General features: G+C 44.0%; 1 protein-coding gene across 2 annotated transcripts; it reads right to left on the bottom strand.

Annotated features, from left to right (window-relative positions):
• Positions 1–267: 267 nt before the first annotated feature.
• On the bottom strand, positions 268–20,288 carry SLC25A43 (solute carrier family 25 member 43). 2 transcript variants are annotated; one of them, XM_074914820.1, is made up of 5 exons: positions 19,946–20,288; positions 16,647–16,888; positions 15,487–15,659; positions 2,195–2,329; positions 268–1,105 (listed from the first exon to the last, which is right to left on the bottom strand). In XM_074914820.1, exons 1-5 carry the CDS (start codon positions 20,215–20,217, stop codon positions 902–904), a joined length of 1,026 nt encoding a protein of 341 aa, XP_074770921.1. In that variant the 5' UTR covers positions 20,218–20,288; the 3' UTR covers positions 268–901. The 2 variants fall into 2 exon arrangements, with proteins under 2 accessions (XP_074770921.1, XP_074770922.1); XM_074914821.1 differs by having other exon boundaries at positions 268–1,006.
• Between the last annotated feature and the right edge of the window lie 2,500 nt (positions 20,289–22,788).

Genomic DNA, 22,788 nt, shown 5'->3' with positions numbered 1-22,788 from the left:
AGTTAAATATAAAAATAGAGCTTTAAGAATACTGAAACAACATAAGGCTCATGGCTCTGAAAGACCTAATATATTTAAGAACTGCACTTTTCAGGAAATTACTTCAGGAAAACTATTCTTCAAAGCCTGTGAAATAATTCAAGTACATGCAGTAACGACATAGGAGAAAGGGGGGAAGATTTTCTAGTATGCGCTTAAGTTTGTAAGATTGTCATTCCGGTGTATTCCAGTTCATTTTGCACATTACAATTCTCTCTTAGCAAAAGCATGGTTTCAGCAGCATATTTTAATCTTTACACGAAAGATTCATACAAAATTATTATTCTCAAGTAAGGCTCAAACACTGAAGACTGGATTCTGGAGTGTGACTGAACTGAGACTAATTCTGCATACAGAGAATGCCACGTCCATACAGCATCATTAAAAAAAAAAAAAGACATTTCGGTAGAAATTCTTGCACGTTGTATGTATTCTACTCCGTTTATAATTTTTGGCTGACACGGTATCTCAGATTACTTTAAAAAAACCCATTTGAATTTTCTTCGTATTTCTGAAGATACCATTTATAGTCTCACCTCAGTTCTCTTGCCTTTCTGCAAGTGGTTTTATCTCAAAATGGCTATTCAGTATGGAAAAGCACCTAGAATAATGCAATTTCAAGTTCCAATAGTATTGTGATTTCAAACCAGTTGAATCTCTCCTCTTCAGTATATGCTTGCTATTTATATTGTTTATATCCATTCAGCAAATGAGATACAAGATTTATTCATTCCTGGCACTGGTGTCTCAGAAGTAAAACCACGCAATCTGCCAAGATGCTGGTACCTGTAGTTCGGCATGTCTTTCTTGCAAAGTTCCTTAAGAAAGGTAGCACATATATCTTGTAACAGACACTCTGATGTCAGTTTTCAAGAGCTGATTTCCTTCGCTCAAAATTTTCCCTTCGGAGTAGCTTCAATTCTCTCAGTTCTTGTGGCTGTAAACTCTGGTCCACACCAGGAGTTAGCTTGTAATTTAAAGGAGATTCAATATAACCATTTCTGTACAGACAGACCCGCTTGCAGAATTCAAAGGTGCTAAACATTACACCAAAGTATGGGACAATCTGAGAAAATAAATTTTAAAAAGCAACATAAGATACAAAAGGCAGTATTAGACTCACCAGTATCAATCCTTAGCTTAGATGTTTTAAAAAAGGAAAATTCTAGGACTTCAAATCTGATCTGCTAATAGAGCTGTGCTCATTTACATAAAATCAGAGTCTCACCTCAAACTAGGCTGGCACCTGCAGCATGCTAAAAGTAGTTTATTACTGGTACATAACTAATTATAACAATATTGTGACGAACAAGGTCTGTGCTAGCTTATGGATTATCACAACTTGTCACCTAAACAAATCCTAAAAAACCTCAGCAAATCCCAGGAGGAAATGTGGGATTTATTCTACATACAGCAGAGTGACTAAACAGGTTTTTTTCTTTTGCCCCATGCAGAATCAGCAGCTCAGGTGCCATGTGGCTTTACACCAGCCAAGGCAGGGCCAGGCACACGCAGGCCATCACAATCAATCATGTTGTCACTCAATTACCACTCATTAGCTGACCTGTAGTACTCCATGTAGGTAATCCTCACCACAGCACTACAAAATGTATTTCTGTAAACTAAATTACCTTCTGTTTATGCTACTGTGATGTCGTTCAAGCTTTCAACTCAGCAAGGGCGGTAGTAATGGACATGCATGCATTAAATAGCCAGTCAAAAGTATACTTTTGACTTCTGGGGAAGTGGCTTACACAAGCGCAATTTTCTTTACAGCTTGGTACAACATGTCAAATTACCGGAGCTCAGCTGAGAAACAGAACTTGTTCAGCTGTCATAAGTGGATCACTTGCAATCCCCCATGCATACCCTATCTTATGTGTTAGCAGCACTCCCTTCTCTCAGGACATTCAAATGAACTTGAAAGCACTGACATCTAGAAGCCAAGCTTACATTAGGGAAAATACGACCAAACCAAGCTCCAAATCTGGTTTATAACCTGCCTGAGGTTATAGCTGTTCTGTCACAGACTCTGTCACCTATAAGCTGCTAATAAGTACGGAGGCACGTCATAAGCTTTATAACCCCAACTGCCCAAAAGTGCATCTTGATTACTTCAGGGTAGTCTTTGATTGGGATGAAAGCAAAACCTCACCTTGAGCAGACTGGGTGTGAGTCCACTCCAAAGTCCAAGCACACCTTTGTTCTTCACAGTTTGCCGGAAACAGTCAGCCATGCCGGTAAAATGGACATCAACTGCTCCATAGTGGGGAAGCCAAGGACTCTGAGCCTGTTCAAGAGACACCCAGGGGGATTTAAAACAAGCAAAAGGAAAACCAAAGTAATCAAAGAGAATTACTTTCTCCATTCTGGTACATAAGGAACGCTTAATGACAGGTTTCAGGAGACTGATCTGGATTCTTCCGTCAACCCAAAACAATCAGCTATTTTGCCTTGAAATACAGACTAAAAAGGGAGGGAATTGACTCTCTGATGGCTATGAAAGAGAGCAGTAATTTCACACAATGCTTCCTTTTCTGCCATGTCACTACTAGAAATAAATCCCACCCTTGTGAGGACAAATCATCCAAATCAGTTCTGCATAACGCATCGGCCCCACGTCTGACGGCCGCTCGGGTCTGGGGAGAGTGGAACACCTGAGAGGGGAGCTCGGGGCTCGCCCCAGATGCCACGCTGCCTTCCTGTAACACCAACCAAAACAGAAGAGTGCACTGTGTCGACTCTGGCTGCTGAGGCTGCGACCACACTGTGATGAGAAGGGCAAACTGTACTGCGGGTTGGGTAGCATCAGCACAGCAGAAAGGGAAGACCGGAGGTTTCAGCCCAGGCTGTACAAGCCCACCAAGGGCTCTGAGTGAGCAGTTGGTGCCTGTGCTCCTGTATCTTCACTGCATGGTCAGTTGATCCAAACTGCTTAAAGTTAGCAGCTACACTTCCAACTGCAGTACAGACAGTGTCTGTTCACATGAAAGAAATGTAGTGAGTCATTTTTAACAGCAAAATCCTTCCTTCATTAATCTCCTACCATGTTAGCACAGACAGGATAACCTGACCTTGAATAATCTCATCTTCATCCATCTGTGCACATGCAGCCACAGGTTTGTTTTGCACTGGCAAATCAGTGTTTCACTCAAACACATGGCAAGTGCCACTTCTCAGTCAGGAGTGCATGGGAACCCCAGGACACAGGTTGATGACTTATGCATGCAAGCTGATCACCATGGGGCAGAAGTTTCATAAAAATGGGACTTGTATAGTTAACTGATTGGTGAATATGAATATCATTATCCCCTCATTGATCTGAAACACCATGTGGTGTAGCATTTTTTCCCTCCTTGGACAGACTAACTTACAGCTTCTCAGAGCTGCTAAGCCTATGATAAGCCTCTCATAAACTGACAAGTGGCGATGACATTTTCTAGATGCCTCAGCTATAACATTTCAAATACTTGGCAACTTAAGATGCTGGGAATGGAAACAGATCAAAACTCATGCTCCAGGTATATAAGAGAAGTTGCTAATCAAATAGTTTTAATGCTGTTACATGCTTTTGCATTACTGGCAAGTCTACTGCTAAATTTTAGAAGCTAACAGAAAACCCCTAATCACACCACACACTAACTGTATAGTCTTCTTCACAAAAAAACCCAACCCACCACATATGATTTTTTTTTTCACTTTTTTTTGGTGCATGATTGAAATGCATGTGAAATACTTCTGATGGCAGGTAACAGGTAAAACCATACAGTTTCCTTTTGACAGGGCTTTGGGAGGTGGTTCTGGGAAAGCACTTCACTGAGAAAGAGGCAACAGGCTTCCACCACATCCCGATTTGTTATCTTTTGGATCACCTTTATCATGTCCTGGCTCTTTTACTCCAGAGAAGAGTAGGGCCGAGGATTTAATCTTTTACACTTTAAGGAGGAGAGAACAGAGGCATTTGCTTCTCTTTGAACTTTCTCAACAGGGTACCTGATTTCTAAGAAAGGGCTCACACTTGTGGGGGAGAAAGTATTTCAACGGTTCTAATTGCTTGTCCCCATTGTGTCTACATTGGCCTTGCTAACTCCATGGGGCTACAGCTGTTTCCATAATTCTTAACTGCAAGCTCCCACAGTCTCCCTGTTTTAGGACTCAAGAGGCAGACACTATGGGATTTAGCTGCTGTGATTTTACAGTATTCCCAGCCCTGCCTTTGCAGGTAGTTCAAGGGTCATGCACACATTCACTTATGCTCATTTGCTACAAGGAAGCCCAGCTGTACACTTGGCTCTGTTAGTTAAGGGGTATAAGAGTTTAAAAAGCAATAGCTAAATCCAACAGTGAGAAAGAGAAAAATAACTTTCCAAATCTTAATCCACGCTACTTGAGAAACTCCCACACAAAGACTCTCATGACTGTACTGCGGAAGATGCTGAGTGCTGCAACTGAGACTTCAGGGACCAGTTCCACTAAGAATGGTGATATCAGCACCAGGGATGCTTAGAAGAGCACTCAAATGATGTAAGTTAACCTTAAACAGCATGACATCCTTGTCTCTAAATTGGAGAGACAAGGGTTTGATGGATGGACCACTCGGTGGATAGGGAATTGGCTGGATGGTCGCACTCAAAGAGTTGTGGTCAGCGGCTCAATGTCCAAGTGGAGAGCAGTGACGAGCGGCGTCCTCAGGGGTGGGTGTTGGGACCGGCGCTGTTTAACATCTTTCTTGGCAACATGGACACTGTGACTGAGTGCACCCTCAGCAAGTTCAGCAATGACACCGAGCTGTGTCGTGCAGCTGGCATGCTGGAGGGAAGGGATGTGCCATCCTCAGGGACCTGGACAGACGGGACCATTGCCAGGGCAATCCCAAACACAAATCCAGGCTGGGCGAGGAGTGGATTGAGAGCAGCCCTGCGGAGAAGGACTTGGGGGTCATAGTGGATGGAAAACTGACTGTGAGCCAGCAATGTGCGCTCACAGCCCAGAAAGGCAACCGTGTCCTGGGCTGCATCCAGAGCAGTGTGGCCAGCAGGGCGAGGGAGGGGTTTCTCCCCCTCTGCTCTGCTCTCGTGAGACCCCCCCTGCAGTGCTGTGTCCAGCTCTGGGGCCCCCAACATCAGAAGGACATGGACTTGCTCAAGTTGGTCCAGAGGAGGCCACGAAGATGATGAGGGGCTGGAGCACCTCCCCTGTGAGGACAGGCTGAGAGAGTTGGGGGTGTTCAGCTGGAGAAGAGAAGGCTCTGGGGAGACCCTGTTGCAGCATTCCTGTACTTAAAGGGAAAGATGGGGAGGGACTCTTGATCAGGGGGTGTAGGGATAGGATGAGGGGTAATAGTTTTAAACTGAAAGAGGGTAGATTTAGATTAGATATAAGGAAGAAATTCTTCCTTGTGAGGGTGGTGAGGCCCTGGCACAGGTTGCCCAGAGAAGCTGTGGCTGCCCCCTCCCTGGCAGGGTTCAAGGCCAGGTTGGACGGGGCTTGGAGCAACCTGGGCTGGTGGAAGGTGTCCCTGCCCGTGGCAGGGGGGTGGAACTGGATGAGCTTTAAGGTCCCAAAGCATTATATGATTATGAAAAATGCAACAGCAGTCATAGGAGAGCTGGATTCGAAACCCCGTTCTGCTTTCTGGACTGTCAACAACTTTCTACAAGCTTTTTTTGGTAAAGAAAATTACAGGCAGCCAAGCAGTGAAGAGGGACAGGTTTCTAAAACACTTGAGGAAAGCAGGAATGCTGTTAACATGCATTTCCCTTCCTTTTTAAGTCCCTTGGTGGTAGGCAGGGCAAGACCTGCCAGAACTAACTGCATGAGTTTGACTTAATGCCCTTCATTACTGTATACATTGCAAAAGCACATATTAAAGGCTTTTGATTACAGTACTCCTGCCGACACCACCAAGACAGGCAACAAGTGCACTGCAGGTTTCAGTAAGGTTCTGCATGCAGTAAACACATCCAGAAGACAGTTAAAAAGGAACAGGTAAGTCAAACCCTCAGATTTCTAATTTGGCAGCAGACATTGACCTCTTATGAGATTTACTGAAAGGTTATTTATAGTAACATTCACCACGGTTACAGCTGTTTTCAAGATTTCAGTCTGCAGGGTGAAGTATGCTTTGCCAGTCTTTCTGCATTACAGAAGCAGTATGTTTCTAGGACCCTATGCACAGTATTTAAATAACAATTGTCCACACAATCTCAGAATCACCTACTGCAAAAGAAAATCTAAAAACTGTATCAGTGTGTAGTTAAAACTTCAGTATTTTAGAACACAGCAAAACAGTTAAAATGTATTAATAAAAGAAAAAAATAGAAAGGCATTTAATTTGGCACTGTTTTTAATGAAAAAAAAAAACAAACAGTTGTGGGTTTTGGGTAGTTCTGCATCATCTAAACATGTCTGCAACACTGCAATCCTCACAAGCACCCTATGGCACCCAAGCCCGAAAACGGAAGCAACAAAATAGATCAAACTAGCTTCTCTACCTTTTTTGCAGAAACCTATATAAGAATCAAACAGCTAATCTCATACCAACAAGATCAGGTTTATGACAGAGATGTTTCACACCATGCATCTCAAAGCAGATTGAATTCCTTCCTTTTGACACCCCTTCACACTATGGACTGCAGCATGGAAACCTGTTTGTTATGAACATTTTTAAAGACTTCCTTCCCCCCCCAGTTATGGGTGTCTCATACTGCAGAAGGCTGGAGATACAGTACAGCTCACTGTGCTGATAACAGAGTGCCAAGTTGTTAGTCACAGCAGTAGTGGGGCTAAATTGCTAATTTTTTTACCTTTGATGGACAATGGGTTCTCTAAATGATTAAAGCACATCACATGCAGAATTGGCTCCATCTGCTCTCTCACAAATGTGGTCTTTTAGTATCCAGAGGCCACCAAGTGTACTAAGTCACTGTGATACATCCCCAAAGTTTGCACTCTGTTCTGTCTTGATAATCTAAACCTGAGAGACATGTATTTAAAAAAAAAAACACCAAACAACTACCTGCACTCACATTGTTTAATATAAACAAAGTATTTAAATAAGAGTAAAGTGTCATGGCAAAAGTCAAGTTAACTGTTAAAGTTATTATTACCTGAAGACTCTTCAGACACCATCTCTCCCATTGTTTGTATCATGAGTTGATTGCCACAACAACACAGTTCCATTTTGGGAATTACAGACCCTTATAAAGATTTCCCCTTCAATGACCTCCCACAGCTCCTCTCCTCCTCTCTTCCTTTTAGGATTGAAGGATGGATGTTGTTCACCACAGCTGCAGTAGGAATCATGCCCATCAAAAGATCAATCACTTGAATTTTCTTATTTTTACTTGGGCTCACAGTAGCCACACGGACCAAGCTGGGATCACCAGGTCAGGAAATGGCAGACATGGTGGTTAGGTCCCTTGAGCCTGAGCCCAGAGCTGTGCAGGTAAAAAATTTCCACTTGCACTTTAGGACATTTTGGGTTGCAACTACCTGAATTTACATGTATCAGAGACTATTTGGAAATACTTCCCTCTCAGTTCACATACTTTTTCCCTCCCTTCCCTGTTCATAAAGTTTGTTGGTACAGAGATTTGTAATTTTTTTTTTTTGATTATGCAGTACTGTTAGCACAGAGTATGCAAGCTCAACTAACAGTGAATAGCTGCCATAGGTGGTATGCTACTCTGATGGTAAATATAGTAAAATTGCTTATTTATACAATTTCAACAGGTTCAGGTGTCCTACACTTCTGATCAATTAAAAAAAAAGTACAGGAAGGCACTTTACAACACAGCTCAAGAGTTCACACTCTTAATCTGGAAACTAAAATAAGAAGTCTTTGCAGTCTGGGTTAATAAAGACACATGCAACAGGCAAGTGTAACTGTAGTTCAAAGGAAACTGAAGGACAAAGATTACAGTTTTCATTCAAGCTAACGCCACTACAGTCAGCAGAAATTTCACTCAAGCGAAGGTGGTGGAACGCTTGAAAGAGCATTTCATTCTATTCAAGCAAGGAAGAACTAAAATGTAAATAAGTATTCACACTGGGGGAAAAAGCATGCATTCTCTTGGGCTAATCAATCCTTTCTCCTGGAGGACAGCCTGACTTGGTAGTCATGGTCTTTTCTGTGTCCATGGTTTGGTAACGTTGACCTACCCCTGGCTGAAATCCACCGCAGGTATTCAGGCGTGTAGGAAGGTAAATGGTGACAACTATCAGGAGGCAGCTGGTTGCAGAGCAGCACAGGAGAGCAGCTGACCTCCAGCTTCCTGCACTTCAGGAACATGTTGTCCTTTCCGCTGTAACCTGAACTGGGGCCAAATCATCTCGCCTTTCTGAGATCAACAGCACCAAACCAGCAAAACAATTTACCGCTTGCTCAGAAGTGTGACTCTCAGCTTTAAATACATAACCGCCAGGCCTGCTGTACCCTGAGGCTTCACGGTTTGTTGCAGAATCCCTCCTCTGCTACTGAACCTAAGCCTACCCTGCTTTTAACACCTGCAGTATGAAGAAATCTTTTGATATAGAATGTAGAGGTCTTCTTCCTCAAGGCAGCGCAAGCCCCTTGCACGAACACCTCTGCATAGTTTCTGAATGCCTTGTGAAGGTTCAGCTCAATCCTTACAAATGGGGGCACCGTTTTCATGCACATTATCCCCAGTTAATTTAGTGGTGCAAAGCCTTAGGCAGTTTAGCTTGGTCCCACACTTCACACAGTGAATAGGAATGCTAGTTCTGGCATCTCCTGCTGTCTGTGTAGGAACTGAGGAGAAAATTAACATTTTACAGGATTGGGGCTTTACAGAGAACAAATTTCCATTAGCCTTATGTTGATGAGGCAAGGAATTACACCGAATCAAAATAAAGCAGATATAAAAGAAGAGAGTGTCCATAAAGTTTAAGCTCCTGTTTATGGAGTATTTTGCATAATTAATCACCTTACATGTCACAGGCACATCATTCTAAACACAGACAAATGGATACAAGGCTCTCCTGTATAGCTGATGCAAAAGTACTCACGTTAGGGGTAACAGTGGCAGCTGTCACTCTGGAGATATTACTGTCTCCCTGCTGAAAATTATGGCTGCAATAGTTGTGTGTGCACAGCAGTGAACCCTAACCCGTGTCAGGCCGCGTCAGCTGGGTGAGTTTACCAAGTTTAAAAAGGGGGGCTGACTTAACCCGTCTGATTTGCCCCAAAGCAGATTAAGAGCTCTCACTCATACCACACTGATCACAGAGGTACAGAGACTGTAAGAGGCCAGTGGCCATGCTCAGCTGGCAGTACCAAATCTAGGATTGGGAGCACGGCAGCTGCTTCAGTATCTGGAAAAATAATTCCAAGAATTGCATTCTGCCCTCCCTCAGACCTCCTGCATTTCAAATGGGTACAGTGTGTTTTCCTGCTTTTCTTTGGCAGACCGCTGTGCTGCAGTGCTAAGCTACTGCTGTAATCCACCCCAGAGAGAGTATTACATGCTTAGCACACCACAGCTCCTTGGTTAAAGGCCACTAGACATAGCACGAGCTGTCACAAGGCAGAACTGACTGTTAGATCAGACCAGTCCTGCTTCCAATTCTTGATTTACGATTTTCATCTCTTATCCATTTTTTCCACTGGCACTGTTCAGTGTTTCAACTTCACAGGCAGGCATGATTCTCTCCTGCAGAAGTCTGGGGATCTAAGAGAAATGCTTCTGAGGTTTGCTCAGATGCACAAAGGCTGATCTAGGCTGTTACAGAAGGCAAAGCCCATATTACGCTCAGTAGCTTTTTCCAAGCATTGTCTCAACCGTTTACTGGACCAAGTACTTCCCAAAGCAGTAGGGCACTATTCTGCAACAGCCTCAGAGAAAGTGGTATAAAATATCTTTATAGCACCATCAATGAAACAATAAAAAATGCTAGTAGCTCAAAGCATTTAGACATAGGGGAAAAGGGCAGGAAGGAAGGGATTTTACCAACACCAGAATCTGACATCTACTACCTATTTGCTAGTAATCAGAGGAGCCAGGCTGGTCCCATGTGCAAGTACCACCCAGGCCATGGGGTCCTGGCTGATGCCTGAACCCCAGAAGCAAGGAGAAAGGGAGCATGGGATCACAGGAAGAAGTAAGAACTCACACTGCAGCCTTCCCCTCAGGTGAAATATTTTGGGAGTTTTCTTCCCTATCTGTGCACTTGTTTTCACAAAACTTGAAGGAAGTTCTATCTCTGAAACCTCCATTCCTCTGTCAAGTTTAGTTGAAGTCAGACAGCAGGATCAAAACTTATTGGGGGCAAGAACAGACAGCTAGCAACTATATAAGCCTTACCTCCACAGAAAATTAGACTAAAAGTAGTAATATTGCTCCTTATTTGTTTCCACACTATGAAATTTACCACTTTGTGTGGCCAAATACCTTCATCTCTGAAAATTTTCAAGGCTCAGGCTCCCATACCGTTCACTATTAACGGGTCTCCCTTGCACAAAGTCTGAGAGCACGTATGCTTTTGAGATGTCGTGTGAACCACATGACCCAAAAAAGGATCTCTTATTTTTAAACCAGGTCATGACTCCAGTGACTTTCATATTCCCAGCTGACAAGAACACAGATCTTGCAAACAGCAGGAACACCATAGCTTGGGAGCTTTCAGAGGCTGCCATGCCCGCACCAGTGACCATCTCCAATGACAGAGCGCTCTTTCCAAGTTACTCATGTTTAAGCAGCCCAGGAGCACTGTCTCCTCATTTCAGAGGGGAGAAAGTGCTTTTCTAATGAACATTTATAATTTTATTTTCCAAAGCTTTATTTATAAACACTGGGTTCTTGCTAGACTGACTTTTACCATGCAGTGAACATAAGTTAGGGGACTTTTAAAATAAATACTTAAATAACAGTACTACTTTTAAAGAGAGACTTCGGTATCTCCTTTAACTGACTTCAGACTAGAAAATGGCCCAGAAGGCACAAAATTGCATTTATCATAAACAGACTACCTCACAAAGGGAATGACGGCTTAGTTTTCTCCAGGTTACTAAGAACTCACAGCATTTACATAATTTACAACAGATTTCACACTTGCATCTCCGTGTTCCAAAGAACCAAAAAATCCCCCCAAAAACCCAAAACAAAACACCTTGCAGACCTACAGGTGGCTGAGGCCTAACTGATTCACTTTTGTCACTGAAAGGAGGCCACTTCTTGGGTGATGCATGACAACAGCCTACACTAACCAAGAACAGTGAGCCTGTTTGTTTATGGCAGTGGAGGGAATTCAAAGCCTGGATTTTAAAGCAGAAAGATCAGTACTGAACAATGCTTTCCCTGGAGAGATGACTTTACAATTTGAGGATGCTGTGCAGTCAACACCAAAACTATGCTGAATCCTGCAGTATACTAAAAGTATGCTTATTCTGTATTACCAGGGTTTGATGGTAAAGCTATGCCTGAGTAGCATTCACTGGCAAGGGAGAGTTTCAGAAAAGTTTTAGTCACAGAAATGAAAACAAATTATACCATCAAAATACAGGGACAGGACTGAGCTTCTGCAAACCATGGAAAGTTTGTTCCAGGTGAGGAGTAACTGTACAGTTGATGGAGTATCTGTGAAACTTTAGGGTCATCTTTGTGCATTTTGCCTAACAAAACTACCAAAGTCACAAGTCAATTTGGAACAAATGCTGAGAAGCACCAGCCAGGGGTATCTGAGCCTACCTCTGAGGGTCATGTGCAGAGAGGGAAGTGCCAAACTTGGGTATTAGGTTTGCGCTGACCATCTGCATGTTTGTAGATCTTCAGTTCTACACATAGTCTGGGATCAGTGTCATTCTAATAATAATCTTCTGTACAGCATATAACAGCTCTAAATTCATCTTCCCTTAATGAAATGCCAGAGCTCAGTCCAATATGCACTTATGAAGGTCATCACAGGCAAAAAGATGATGTGCCAAAGTGGAAACATATTACCAGTGCTTCCCTTAGACCCAGACACATTCATAGGCCAGTATTTCCCTGCTTTAAGGCAGCAATAAAAAAAAAAGGAAAAAGAAGAAAAGTGTTCTTGTATGCAAGTCTGCAAGGTAAAAGTGCAGTACTTGAATATTGCTTAGATACTGGATTTAATAAAGAACATGATATTGTGAGGTAAGGAAGGAAAGCCAAGAATAACAGTCAGAAGGATATAAAGATCAGTAAGGTTTTTTTCAGAAACTGATGTAACATAAGAGTGAGTCAGGAAAGCATATAGAACATCCCTTTGAATAACCCTCTCCTTGACTAATCCCCTTCTACAGATGCACAACAAAAACCGTATTTCCATGCTGAAACATGCATACAGTACCTCTTAATTCTCTAACATGCCAATCAGGAGCAAAGTGAAAAAAAGAAGACAAAGGAATAAAATTAGGATAAGCACAACATAGAGGACTCACATATTCAGTAAGACTCATTCACATTAATTAACATTTATTTTAAGAAAAACATTCAAGTACATTTAGCAAGCACAGCATCTTTGAAAAAAAAATAAGCATGATAAAGATAATTCTAATAGCAGAGGGGGAAGAAGCCATGGTTACAGAGCAAATCTGACATCATAAATCATCACCAAAACAGAGGAAGAATTGTTCACTGACAGTCAGCTCCTACTCCCACAGATGTCAGTGACAGAAGCTGCTGACGTTAGAAGTGTAGGATTCAAACATGTAAAATGAGAAAAGATGAAACAAAATTATTACAACTGAGATTAAAAATAGCACCGTATCCTTCCTCCCATAACAGAGTTCATCTCCTAGTACGTGCAAACAATTCAAGCACTGTCTAGATGAGGAGATGGACGGAGCTAACTCCTCCAGGACTCCCTAGCGTGTCAAGTAAAGACCTGAACTGGATGTTCCGGTCTCAAGCTTGTGCTCCATCCCAGAACCAGAGAAGACTGCCTTGTGTCCTGGTTCCTCAGCTTCTGAAGCTCCTGAGACTGTCTTACAACTCCCTGGTTCCCCATCGCCAACAGGTTCACTACAAAAGTCTTCTTTGGCAATATACTACCTCTATCTGTCAGATCAGTGGGACAGAAGGGAACCTGATAACCGACCTCCACAACATGCTGGGTTCTTCTTTGTATATGAAACCAGCGTTGATGGCTTCAAAACAAAGCCAGCATTTCCTTACGTGCACAGCAGAACACTCACACCAGGACTGGGGTTAGCTGAAGGCTTTGGTACACCCCTCTTTCTATCAGCTAGATGGGTGAATCACTGAACAGAGTCTGATCAGAATATGATGTATGAGAAAAACTGCAATCAGAAGTGTCTGCTCCCCTGTTTTCTACAAAATACTGAAATGTCTTGAAGCTCTTTTTTCCCCTGCTTTATTCTCCTCCTTTCTAGGTCTAGACATGATACCTTTTCTGGTGCTGTCCTAGACACTTCTCTCTTCTGACCACCATGCTGCAAACTGAACAGGCCAGCAAGTAAGCGCAAAGCAGAGCTGATCCCTGGAAAGTTGGCCCATACCCTGGTGCTAACTGTGAAAAACAACTTCTTGGATGACCTTATATTCATTCCAGTGAGCTCTTAGTATCAGCTCGGGTGTGATTTTCAACAGGTCTCTTTTCTGGACAAGCCTCTATGACCTATGTAATTTCCAGTACCAAACAAATTATAGGCTTTCACACCTAGGCAGCTAGTTCTTCTGAAACACCTTTGCCTTCTCCCATGCCTTTAGAATAAATCACTGAACAGGAGGTGTTTCTCTAACCTTGGAAATTCACTATTCAGTTGCTGCAATGCATATATGAAGAAAAAAAAGTCTGCTGTTGAGCCTTTTTTCCGTCCAAAGTATTTTTAGCATATTCACTTCCTACATATTTAGGCAATAAATCCAGGTCCCTTCTTATTTCTAGAAGTGCCAATCAGATGTTTTAAGGATCCCTTTGGTGAAAGAGTACAGCCTAGTGGCAGGAAAATGAAAGATGGGCCTGTTCCACTATATTTGCCTGTCAAGACAAAGCTTGACACAGAACTAACATCACACCAGTTAAAAATCAAAGTTATTTTTGAACTGGTTATGAAAAATGAATGTTCAAGTAATGGATGTATCAACAGAAAATATTAAAAGAGGAACAGCACAGTAAATGCCTTTCCTTTATTCTTTAGGGCAACACTATTGCTGTAAGCCTAAGGATATAAAGAAAAAGAGGACTTGTAAGGAATAATTACTTTTCTGAGACCCACTGACACAGCTGGAAAAAATTATCAAGAGTCCATGGTCAGAATTTCTTTCTCACCTGAGACATGAGATACTTCATGAAAGGGCTCAGCTTAAAGCTTGACTTCTGGACACAGAAGCTACATGAGCTGGTCTAGTAAGAGACATCACTTCCACTGAGGTCTTCTGTTAGGAGATGGAGGCAACAAAGGCTTCTGTGCTACTGGATATGAGCCCTGTCTGAAAAAGGGAACCTAGGGAGCTGGAGAGGGGAATTCACAGTTTCACTGACGTTTTCTTCATCACCACAAGTCACTAGCTTACCAACCAGGCTACTGCTTGATGAAGGGGAAGGCCACACCAAATGACTGCTTTTTTTATAAGACAACAAAAGCTTCCCACAAATCTGCAGTTCCATGAACTAGGCTGAAAGAACAAACTCATATGCCCCAGCCAGAGAGCTACCAGATGATGACAGCTATTCACTGTCACTCTACTGATCAGGTTCTAATGAAAAGTCAACATCATCAAATGAATTATGTCAGTGAGATGACAGCTGTGTGGTAGCGGTTACTTTGTGGCTTTTTTTTTTTTTTAGATCATTATTACTAAACTTTCAGGAGAAAGGATCAGCAAGATAATATAAAATGATATAGTAATTTGATATAGTAACTCCCACGTTGCTGATGCTCCAGAAAAGCAGCAGCACCAGCAACTGGGAAGTCACTTGTTAGCCAGAAGAGTCAGAAATAAGAACAAGAGCAGTTCCAACCCTTCAGACTTAATACCTGCTGTGCAAGTTTCTTGTGGTTGCCAGTACATAGGTCAGGCATAAATGGCAGACATGCAGACTCTGAAAATGAATGGATCTCATTCATCCTGCCTGACACCAAGGGGACTGAATGTCTGTATTTGACTGAAAGTCTGCCAATTCTGAACTGTGAGAATCTGATGAAATTGCTATGAAAAAGAAAAGAAAGAAAGCTAAAGACATGGAGTCTGACAGTATACATGATAGTACTTGAACCTTCCTTAAAATGTAACCACACACTTGTAACAATAATTTTCAGACTTTAAAAAAAACTCAAAAAACCCAAACCAAGACAAAAATCAGCCAACCTAAAACAAAGTCTCTATAGCCTACTGGTAAGAGAAATAAAGTGGCACTCATCATCATCTGGCTAGTCTTGTTCCAAGCTCCTGCAACAAGCACCTGTAACAAAGTACTAGTAACATGAATGCTCTGTACCTGCATCTTCCTCTTGACAGTCTCAAAGGGGAAAGAAAGTGTCTGTGCCACACCAGCTGCTACACAGCCATTTATGAAGTTCTGAAGAGGAGTGAAATGAACTATGGGTTCTCGCCAGATTTTGTCCAGATTGATGTAAACAAAGAATGAGCCTGCAGAAAATGGGACAGCACCTAGAAAGCAAACCAGACAAGTTTGTATCAACAGACTCTATACTAAGAAAACAGAGCTGCTCATCACATAACCTAGAAAGATGGGATGAGCCACTGCCTGTTTACACCTCAAACCCGAACAATATTTTGAAGAACTTTACTTTTTAGTCACTGGTTTACCACCAAACACCCATACTGTAGCATCTAGATGTGCTGATAGGGGCATATATTTACATATTAAAATGTGCACATTGTCAGAATTAACTGCTCTGGTCTCATGAGAGGTCAGCTCTTTCTCCAGGTTATCTCTTTTGTGACAAGCTCTTACTCCAGTCCAACCCAAATGTAGCAGTTGTACAGGTAAACAGAGCCACCTCTTCAGTCGAGCCAATGAGGGATACTGCTGTCCTCTTTTGCTTGCTTCATGGTCTCATCAATTTTATAGTGGGATTATATAATATTATCATTATTATGCATTTTTTATAACGCCATATTGTGAAAAAGTGTACTCAAAGTTAAATGGCATTTTTAAAAGCTATGGAGAGTAAATAAATAATTTAAAAGTCATTTTATGTAAAGAGAGACTATCACTAATCTTCACTTTACACATCAGTCACACATTACTGCTCGTGCTTGTTTCACTGACCAGCTAGGGAGACACTCTCACACCTAGATAGGAATTAGCAACATTGTATGCATATATAATTTTTATTTATTTTAAGAGTTAAATAGTGGAAATCTTGCATCCGAGCACAACTAGATCATCTATAAAAGAAGGGAGTATTTTTTTTAACACTTAACCATAAATAAAATGCTACGCACTTGTTCATAATTAGAAGCAATAAAGCTACAGCAGGGGTAATCAGTACAGTTGTGCCTTGAAAATCCACATATCTTCTACAGAAGAACATTACTATTTGGTCTTGAAATCAAGTGAGCAAGTGAACACACTACATAGCTGCAATGAACACTGTGCAATGAAGTGATTTTTCCCCATTATTATTTTACCTAATATAGCTGGTGAAACGCCTCGGTAGAGTGCAAGGAGTCCTTCCTGATGATAAATTTTGTAAAAAGCATGAAGAATTCCTTCATAAGATGGTTCCAGTCTGTTCTGCACAATGAGACGTGTTTTAATTACGTCAGTGGGGTAAGTCACGATGGTTGCAACCATGCCAGCCAGACTTCCTGCCATGATGGCTCTCCAGTGGGAAATATGACCCAACTCATCCGTGAAAAGTATAACGAGTCTAGAGCAAACACATAAAAGAGGTATTATTAATGACAGTATGAACAAAAGACATGAAAAATTAAGGCAGATTATTCTCAAAGTAATTTTTGTTCGGTCCACAAGCCCCTTCAGCAGCAGGAGTTGAAACTTCAACATGTATTTCATCCAAGACGTCACTATATACAACATCACACAAGCATCAGAACCTCTGTGAAACAGAACATGTGAATGGGCAAACACAAGCAGAGTCCAAACAATATGTCCAAGAGCCCAAAGTGATTTTGGGTAAATCCACACTGCACAGAAGTGCAGAAATGCAAGTTATAGTTAACAATTAAGTCAGGGACTGGAATATATAACTCTGCAAATGCAATTTGCTTTGATTTTAGTGTTACTGAGTTACAATACTTCTAGTAGCTGAAAGAGGTTTTTTTGAGGCAGCTTTCATAGCTCTACCTGCACCCCAGTTCCAAGCACAGAATAAGCTCACATAGCTTGACTTGTGATACTGTGCTGGAGGTCCAGAGTACCAATTCAACAATGAAAAAAATATCTTCAATGATACAAGGAATAATTGTTCAAATTATTTACTTGTTTGCTTTGCAAGAGACTTTTAAAGTAATTTTTGACTACAGAATCCTCATTTATATTTCCATCTACAGGATGAAAATTACCATGACTCAAAACATGCCTGCAAGAAATTCTCTGATTATCTCTCACTAGTTAGAGACATTGGTCCAATCCCCCAGCCAAAATTATTATGTAAGAAGAAATACATAGATAATGTCATCACAGGCCTTCTGAGAACAACTGAACCTTCCTCTGTTGTGTACATTGGGACAGAAAGATCCACAGGGATACTTTGCTAGAGAAGACTTATGTTCAGGCACTATTATGCTCAAGAGGTTAAATCTAAATCTGAAATTTTGAAACTGAAGCACAGATTTCTAAAGGCTAACCTACAACACAAGCATTTGTGATGCACAGAAGGACTATGTATGCAGGGCACTCCTACAATGAAGAGAGGCGTCATGGAGGCAGCAAGAAGCAAATCAAAAGACTCGAGAGGAGAATCTTGACATAAAGAAACATCCTATTTTGGAAGAATTAACTAAACTGCCTAAAGAGCAGATTTACATTTAATCTACTCAGTGTTACCAAGTCCAGAAGAAAATAATTTGCAAAAAGTTACAAGTCACTGCTTGCTCAGTTGATGTTTTTTTTGCATGAGCATGCATCTTCTACTGCGTGACAGATCCCTGCATCTACTTGCCTCCTGCCCTGGAGAGAGCCCAGAGCAGAAAGACTAGCTGAGCAGAAGTGAAAGGGCATAAACTTTTTTTCCCCTGTGTGTCTTGTACAGTCCCTAAAGCAACACAGCCTGATTTTCCTGTGAGTGCACAAATGCATCGGAGGGTGGTGGGGTGCCTCTACGCACTACCCAGGTAACATTTGAAACTGCCATGGAGAGTCTGTGCACAGTCACGGCAGATGGAGTGCAAAGTCAGCTCAACCCCCCCTTCCCCAGCCAGCTCCCCCCGCACTGCCGCTCCTGGGGCTGCTGCCTGTGCTCAGCCCCACTCCTTCTGCAACTGGCATTACTGTTATCGTGTAACATTTATCTTTTTGTGTTTCTTGCCTTTATATACACCATTCTCTCACTAAAAAATCCATTTAAAAATCCCCAAATAATGTATCGATAAATATGGTGGGTTTTTTTTTTTTTCATTTAATACATTTTAAGAAATTTTATTTAATAAATTTAGCTTTAATTTCCTGGTAGCCTACTTCCACCCGTAATTCCCTGTGCAAACTAGAGACAAACTATAGCCTTGCAAAGGAAATACACTGTTTCAAGCTGAACAAAGAATGAAGTTAATTATTTTGCTCAAAATCAACTAGGTTATACTGGTGCAACACACTGACTCTTCTGGGAACTTTAAATTACATTTAAATCACTGTTTCTACCTTCCCGCTGCCATTATCCCTCCCCATGTTTGACCACCGTGTGCATTACAAGCAGAAGGACACAACAAAGCTGCCCAGTTCCAGGGTGCTTCATCTATCACGTCCTGAAAGGCGCAGGCGGAGCTGGGAGGATGAATCTTGCTCAGGCGGATAAAGGACGAACTGCAGCAGGCTGCGCAGCGTCAGCCCAGGCGAGAGCCGCAGCAGGCGGGATTGGCCAGCGCGGCCTGAGCCCATGTTTCTCCCCACCCAGCACAACCCGTGAACTGGAATAACCCATCGCCCAGCTGGGCGGAAATGTCAAGTGCATACCACGCACCCAGCTGACCCTAATGAAAAAAAAAAAAAAAAAAAAGGAAGAAAGAAACCCAGCGTTCGAAGTGGCAAAACATGCTGGGACACGCGTAGTCAGGCACTCTTTTCAAAGGCTTAAAGATACTAAAAGGCAACAAAAGGGAATTGTAGGAAACCACACAGGTCAGCAGAGCTCAGCCAGCGCTGCTCCGTGTTGATCCTGCGGCAGTCCTGCCGGCGCTTCCCTTAGTTTCAGGTCCGTTATCGAAAACGAGATCTTAAAACAAAGTCACATATCAACTTCAAAACTGATCAAATTTGCGTGACTGCTGCATAACAAAGATTTGTATAATGAGTTTGTTATTGATACAGGCAATATAAATATTTGAGGGCATATAAATAAATAAAATTAATTGGTTGCGAAGAACAGACGTCACAGTCACATTTGTAGGTAGCACTGCAACTTCATTTCTAAAGGAATCTGGCTGAGCAGAGGAGATTCCACAGACTACCAACCCTTCAGCATCTGAAGAACATCCGTGGCTTTATAAGCAGTTGCTGGCGTAGCACCAGGCCCTGTGCGCTGAATGGACTAAATAAATGAAGTTGTCCGCCGGGGTACGTGGCCCTGGGGAGAGGGGACACACCCCCAACCAGCCATCGGCTGAGACAGACATTAAAGCGCCCCTACGGACCGAGCTCTCCACCTCCACCCCCTCCTCTCCTGCCACGGGCACGAAGGGCCGGAGCCAGGGCGCAGCGCTCCCGCGGAGCCCCGCCCGGCCGGGCCGGGGGCTGGGGGCCGGTCGCTTACCGGCGGGAGGCGGCGAGCTGCAGGGCGCTGTAGGGGAAGAGGCGCAGGCAGGCGGTGAGGTTCCCCTTCCAGAGGGCCCGCGGGCCCTCGGCGCGGCAGAGGCTGTGCCCGGCGCCGCGCAGCCCCCCCCGGCAGTGCCAGGTGCCCACCTGCGCCAGCACCGTCAGCAGCTCCAGCGGCGCCGTCAGGCTGAGGCTCAGCGCGCCCGCCAGCCCGGCGCAGCCCAGCCGCTGCAGGGCGGTCACCCGGCTGTCCCGCCGCCAAGTGGCCATGGCCCGGCCCGGCGGAGCGGAACGGCCCGGCCCGGCCCGGCTCGGCTCGGCGGGGCCCGGCCCGGCCCGGCGGGGCGCGGCCAGCGCGGGGGGCGGTGCCGCCTCGGCCGCCGGGGGGGCGCCGTGGGGCGCGGCCCCGCCCCCGGCCCCGCCCCGCCGTGTCCGGGCGAGAGGGAAAACCCGGGGCGGGCGGAGCGGGCGCCGGTCCCGCCGCGCCCCGGGGCACTGTGCTCGCTGCGGCCGGCCGGCGGCGGGGTGGGAGTGTGCACGCAGGTCGCCCGCTGCTACCCGCACCGGCCGTGACCTGCCGCAGCCTCGGCGGGTCTGCGCCAAGGCGGGGAGCCCGGGGCGCTCGCCGCTCCTGCTCGGCGTTCAGCTCACACAGAACCGCGTTATTCCTGTTTCTGTACCACAACAAGAGAAAAGCCCTCACAACAGTGACCCGGGTGCGCTCGGGACGGTGCCCTTGGTCTCTAAAACTAAACCTCTTTCCGCAGAGCTCAGGCGCATCCTTCGGTTCGTGCTGGCTTCCTGCGCCCCCAGCCAAGCGCGCTGCACTGCCCCGCACCGGGGCACCGCGCCCGAGGCCTCGGCGTGATGCTCAAAGCGCGGAACGTCATTAAAGAGATTTACGAGGTCAACTCGTTCGGGCTTTACTGATGCGCTACCAGAGAGAAGGGGGAAAAGCCGTGGGGAGGGGAGAATAGAAAGTGGAAAGGGGATGCAGGTGGTGACCAGGCTCTCCCGAGTGAGGAGGTACCAGGGAGTAAGGCGGCAGTAGCAGGGATTTGCTCCAAAATAGGATGTCTGCTCCTTTTCTTGTAATATTAAAAAACCAAAACCAACAAATTGAAACTTCAATTAGTCTATATTCAATACCTTTTACAGCACATCCAATAAAACAGTGTAAGAAGATGTCCCTTGGCCCACCATTGGCAAGAATGCTCTGCTGCTGGTCCAACGGGGCGTTCCCAAATCAGTAAAACGGCTAAAAGACATCTCTAGTTGCCAGGAACTCAACTGTTTATGTCATTGTATTTCCTTGGTGGGGAAAAAATGGTTAATCACCAGGGAGGGGGGCAAAAAGCTCAACTATTTAAAGGAAAAGTTCTAAACAAGAATAAATGGGTAAAAACTTGCTATACATTAATACTGCTTGAAAACAAAGACTTATAACCATAAAAGGGTGATATTTCTTTTAGGGGTTTGCCTTTCTTGCTCATCTGCACAAGATAAACCTCAGATTAAGATTCTTCCTGAGCACAGGTTTTTCCATCCAGTCTTCCCATTTCCATTACTCATTTTTAGTTGAGTTTTTATGTACTTGTTCTGGCTGATAAAATGAATCAGCAGGTGACCTCAGCCCTCCACAGAACAATCTAACCCGTGGAGAAGTTCTACGAAGTTCAACAAGCCCAAGTGTAAGGTCTTGCACCTGGGAAACATAATCCAGGAGTGCAGCACAGGCTGGGATCTGCCTGGCTGGGGAGCAGCTCTGCGGAAGGGACCTGGGGGTCCTGGTGGACAACAAGCTCAAGTATGAGTGAACAGGGTGCTGCTGCCACAAAGAAAGCCAGCGGGTGCTGGGCTGCATCAGCAAGGGCATCACCAGCAGAGATAAAGAAGTGATTATCCCACTCAGCGCCTGTCAGGCCACACCGGGAATTCTGTGCTCAGTTGTGGTCCCCGCTATACAAAAAAGCTGTGGAGAGGCTGGAGAGGGTCCAGAGAGGGGCCACAAAGATGATCAGGGGACTGGGAGCCTGCCCTGTGAGGAGAGGCTGAGAGAGCTGGGTTTGTTCAGCCTTGGGAAGAGGAGATATAAAGGAGACCTCGTCACCTTGTTCCAGTATTGAAAGGGTGGCTACAGAGCAGGTGGAGATTCCCCTTTTTACAAGGAGTCACATGGAGAAGATGAGGGCTAATGGGTACAAGTTACTCCTGGGGAGATTCCACTTGGACACAAGAGGAAAATTTTTCACAATGAGAACAATCAGCCACTGGACTAATCTCCCCAGGGAAGTGGTGGATTCCCCAGCACTGGACGCTTCTAAGGTTCAGCTGGACAGGTGCTGGGCCATCTTGTCTAGACTGTGCTTTTGCCAAGGAAGGTTGGGCCAGGTGGTCCTTGAGGTCCCTTCCAAGCTGGGATTCTGTGATCCTATGAAGATGGTGGTTGGTGTGAGTTTGTCCGATGTTATTTTTTCTCCTGTGTAAAGGGGCCTTCCAAAATAAAACCAGTCATTAAAAATATTTTAAATGGATATCACTAGCAGGATCTAAGATTACTAAAAATGAATACTTTAAATTGCACCTTCTCCTCAACATTTCTGCCAGCCCGATCAAGTTTGTTTTATGTCCTACTTAGTTTCCTATATCTCGCCAGCTATCGCTGCAAAAACAACCAGAGCAAGTGAATCCTCTGAAGGAACTGATTTCCTTTTTTCTCTTGTTGTTCAGACAAAAATACATTATTATTACAGTTGGAGACTGAATTTCATTGCACATACATTTTATGCAGTCAGGTCTTTTGTAAACTATTCTGAACATAACTTTCATTTCCTAGAAGAT

Source organism: Athene noctua, chromosome 11, assembly GCF_965140245.1.
Source record: "Athene noctua chromosome 11, bAthNoc1.hap1.1, whole genome shotgun sequence".
Classification (NCBI taxonomy): Eukaryota; Metazoa; Chordata; class Aves; order Strigiformes; family Strigidae; genus Athene; species Athene noctua.
Note: the sequence above shows the minus strand (reverse complement) of the source record. Positions and strands in the feature narration are given on the sequence as shown.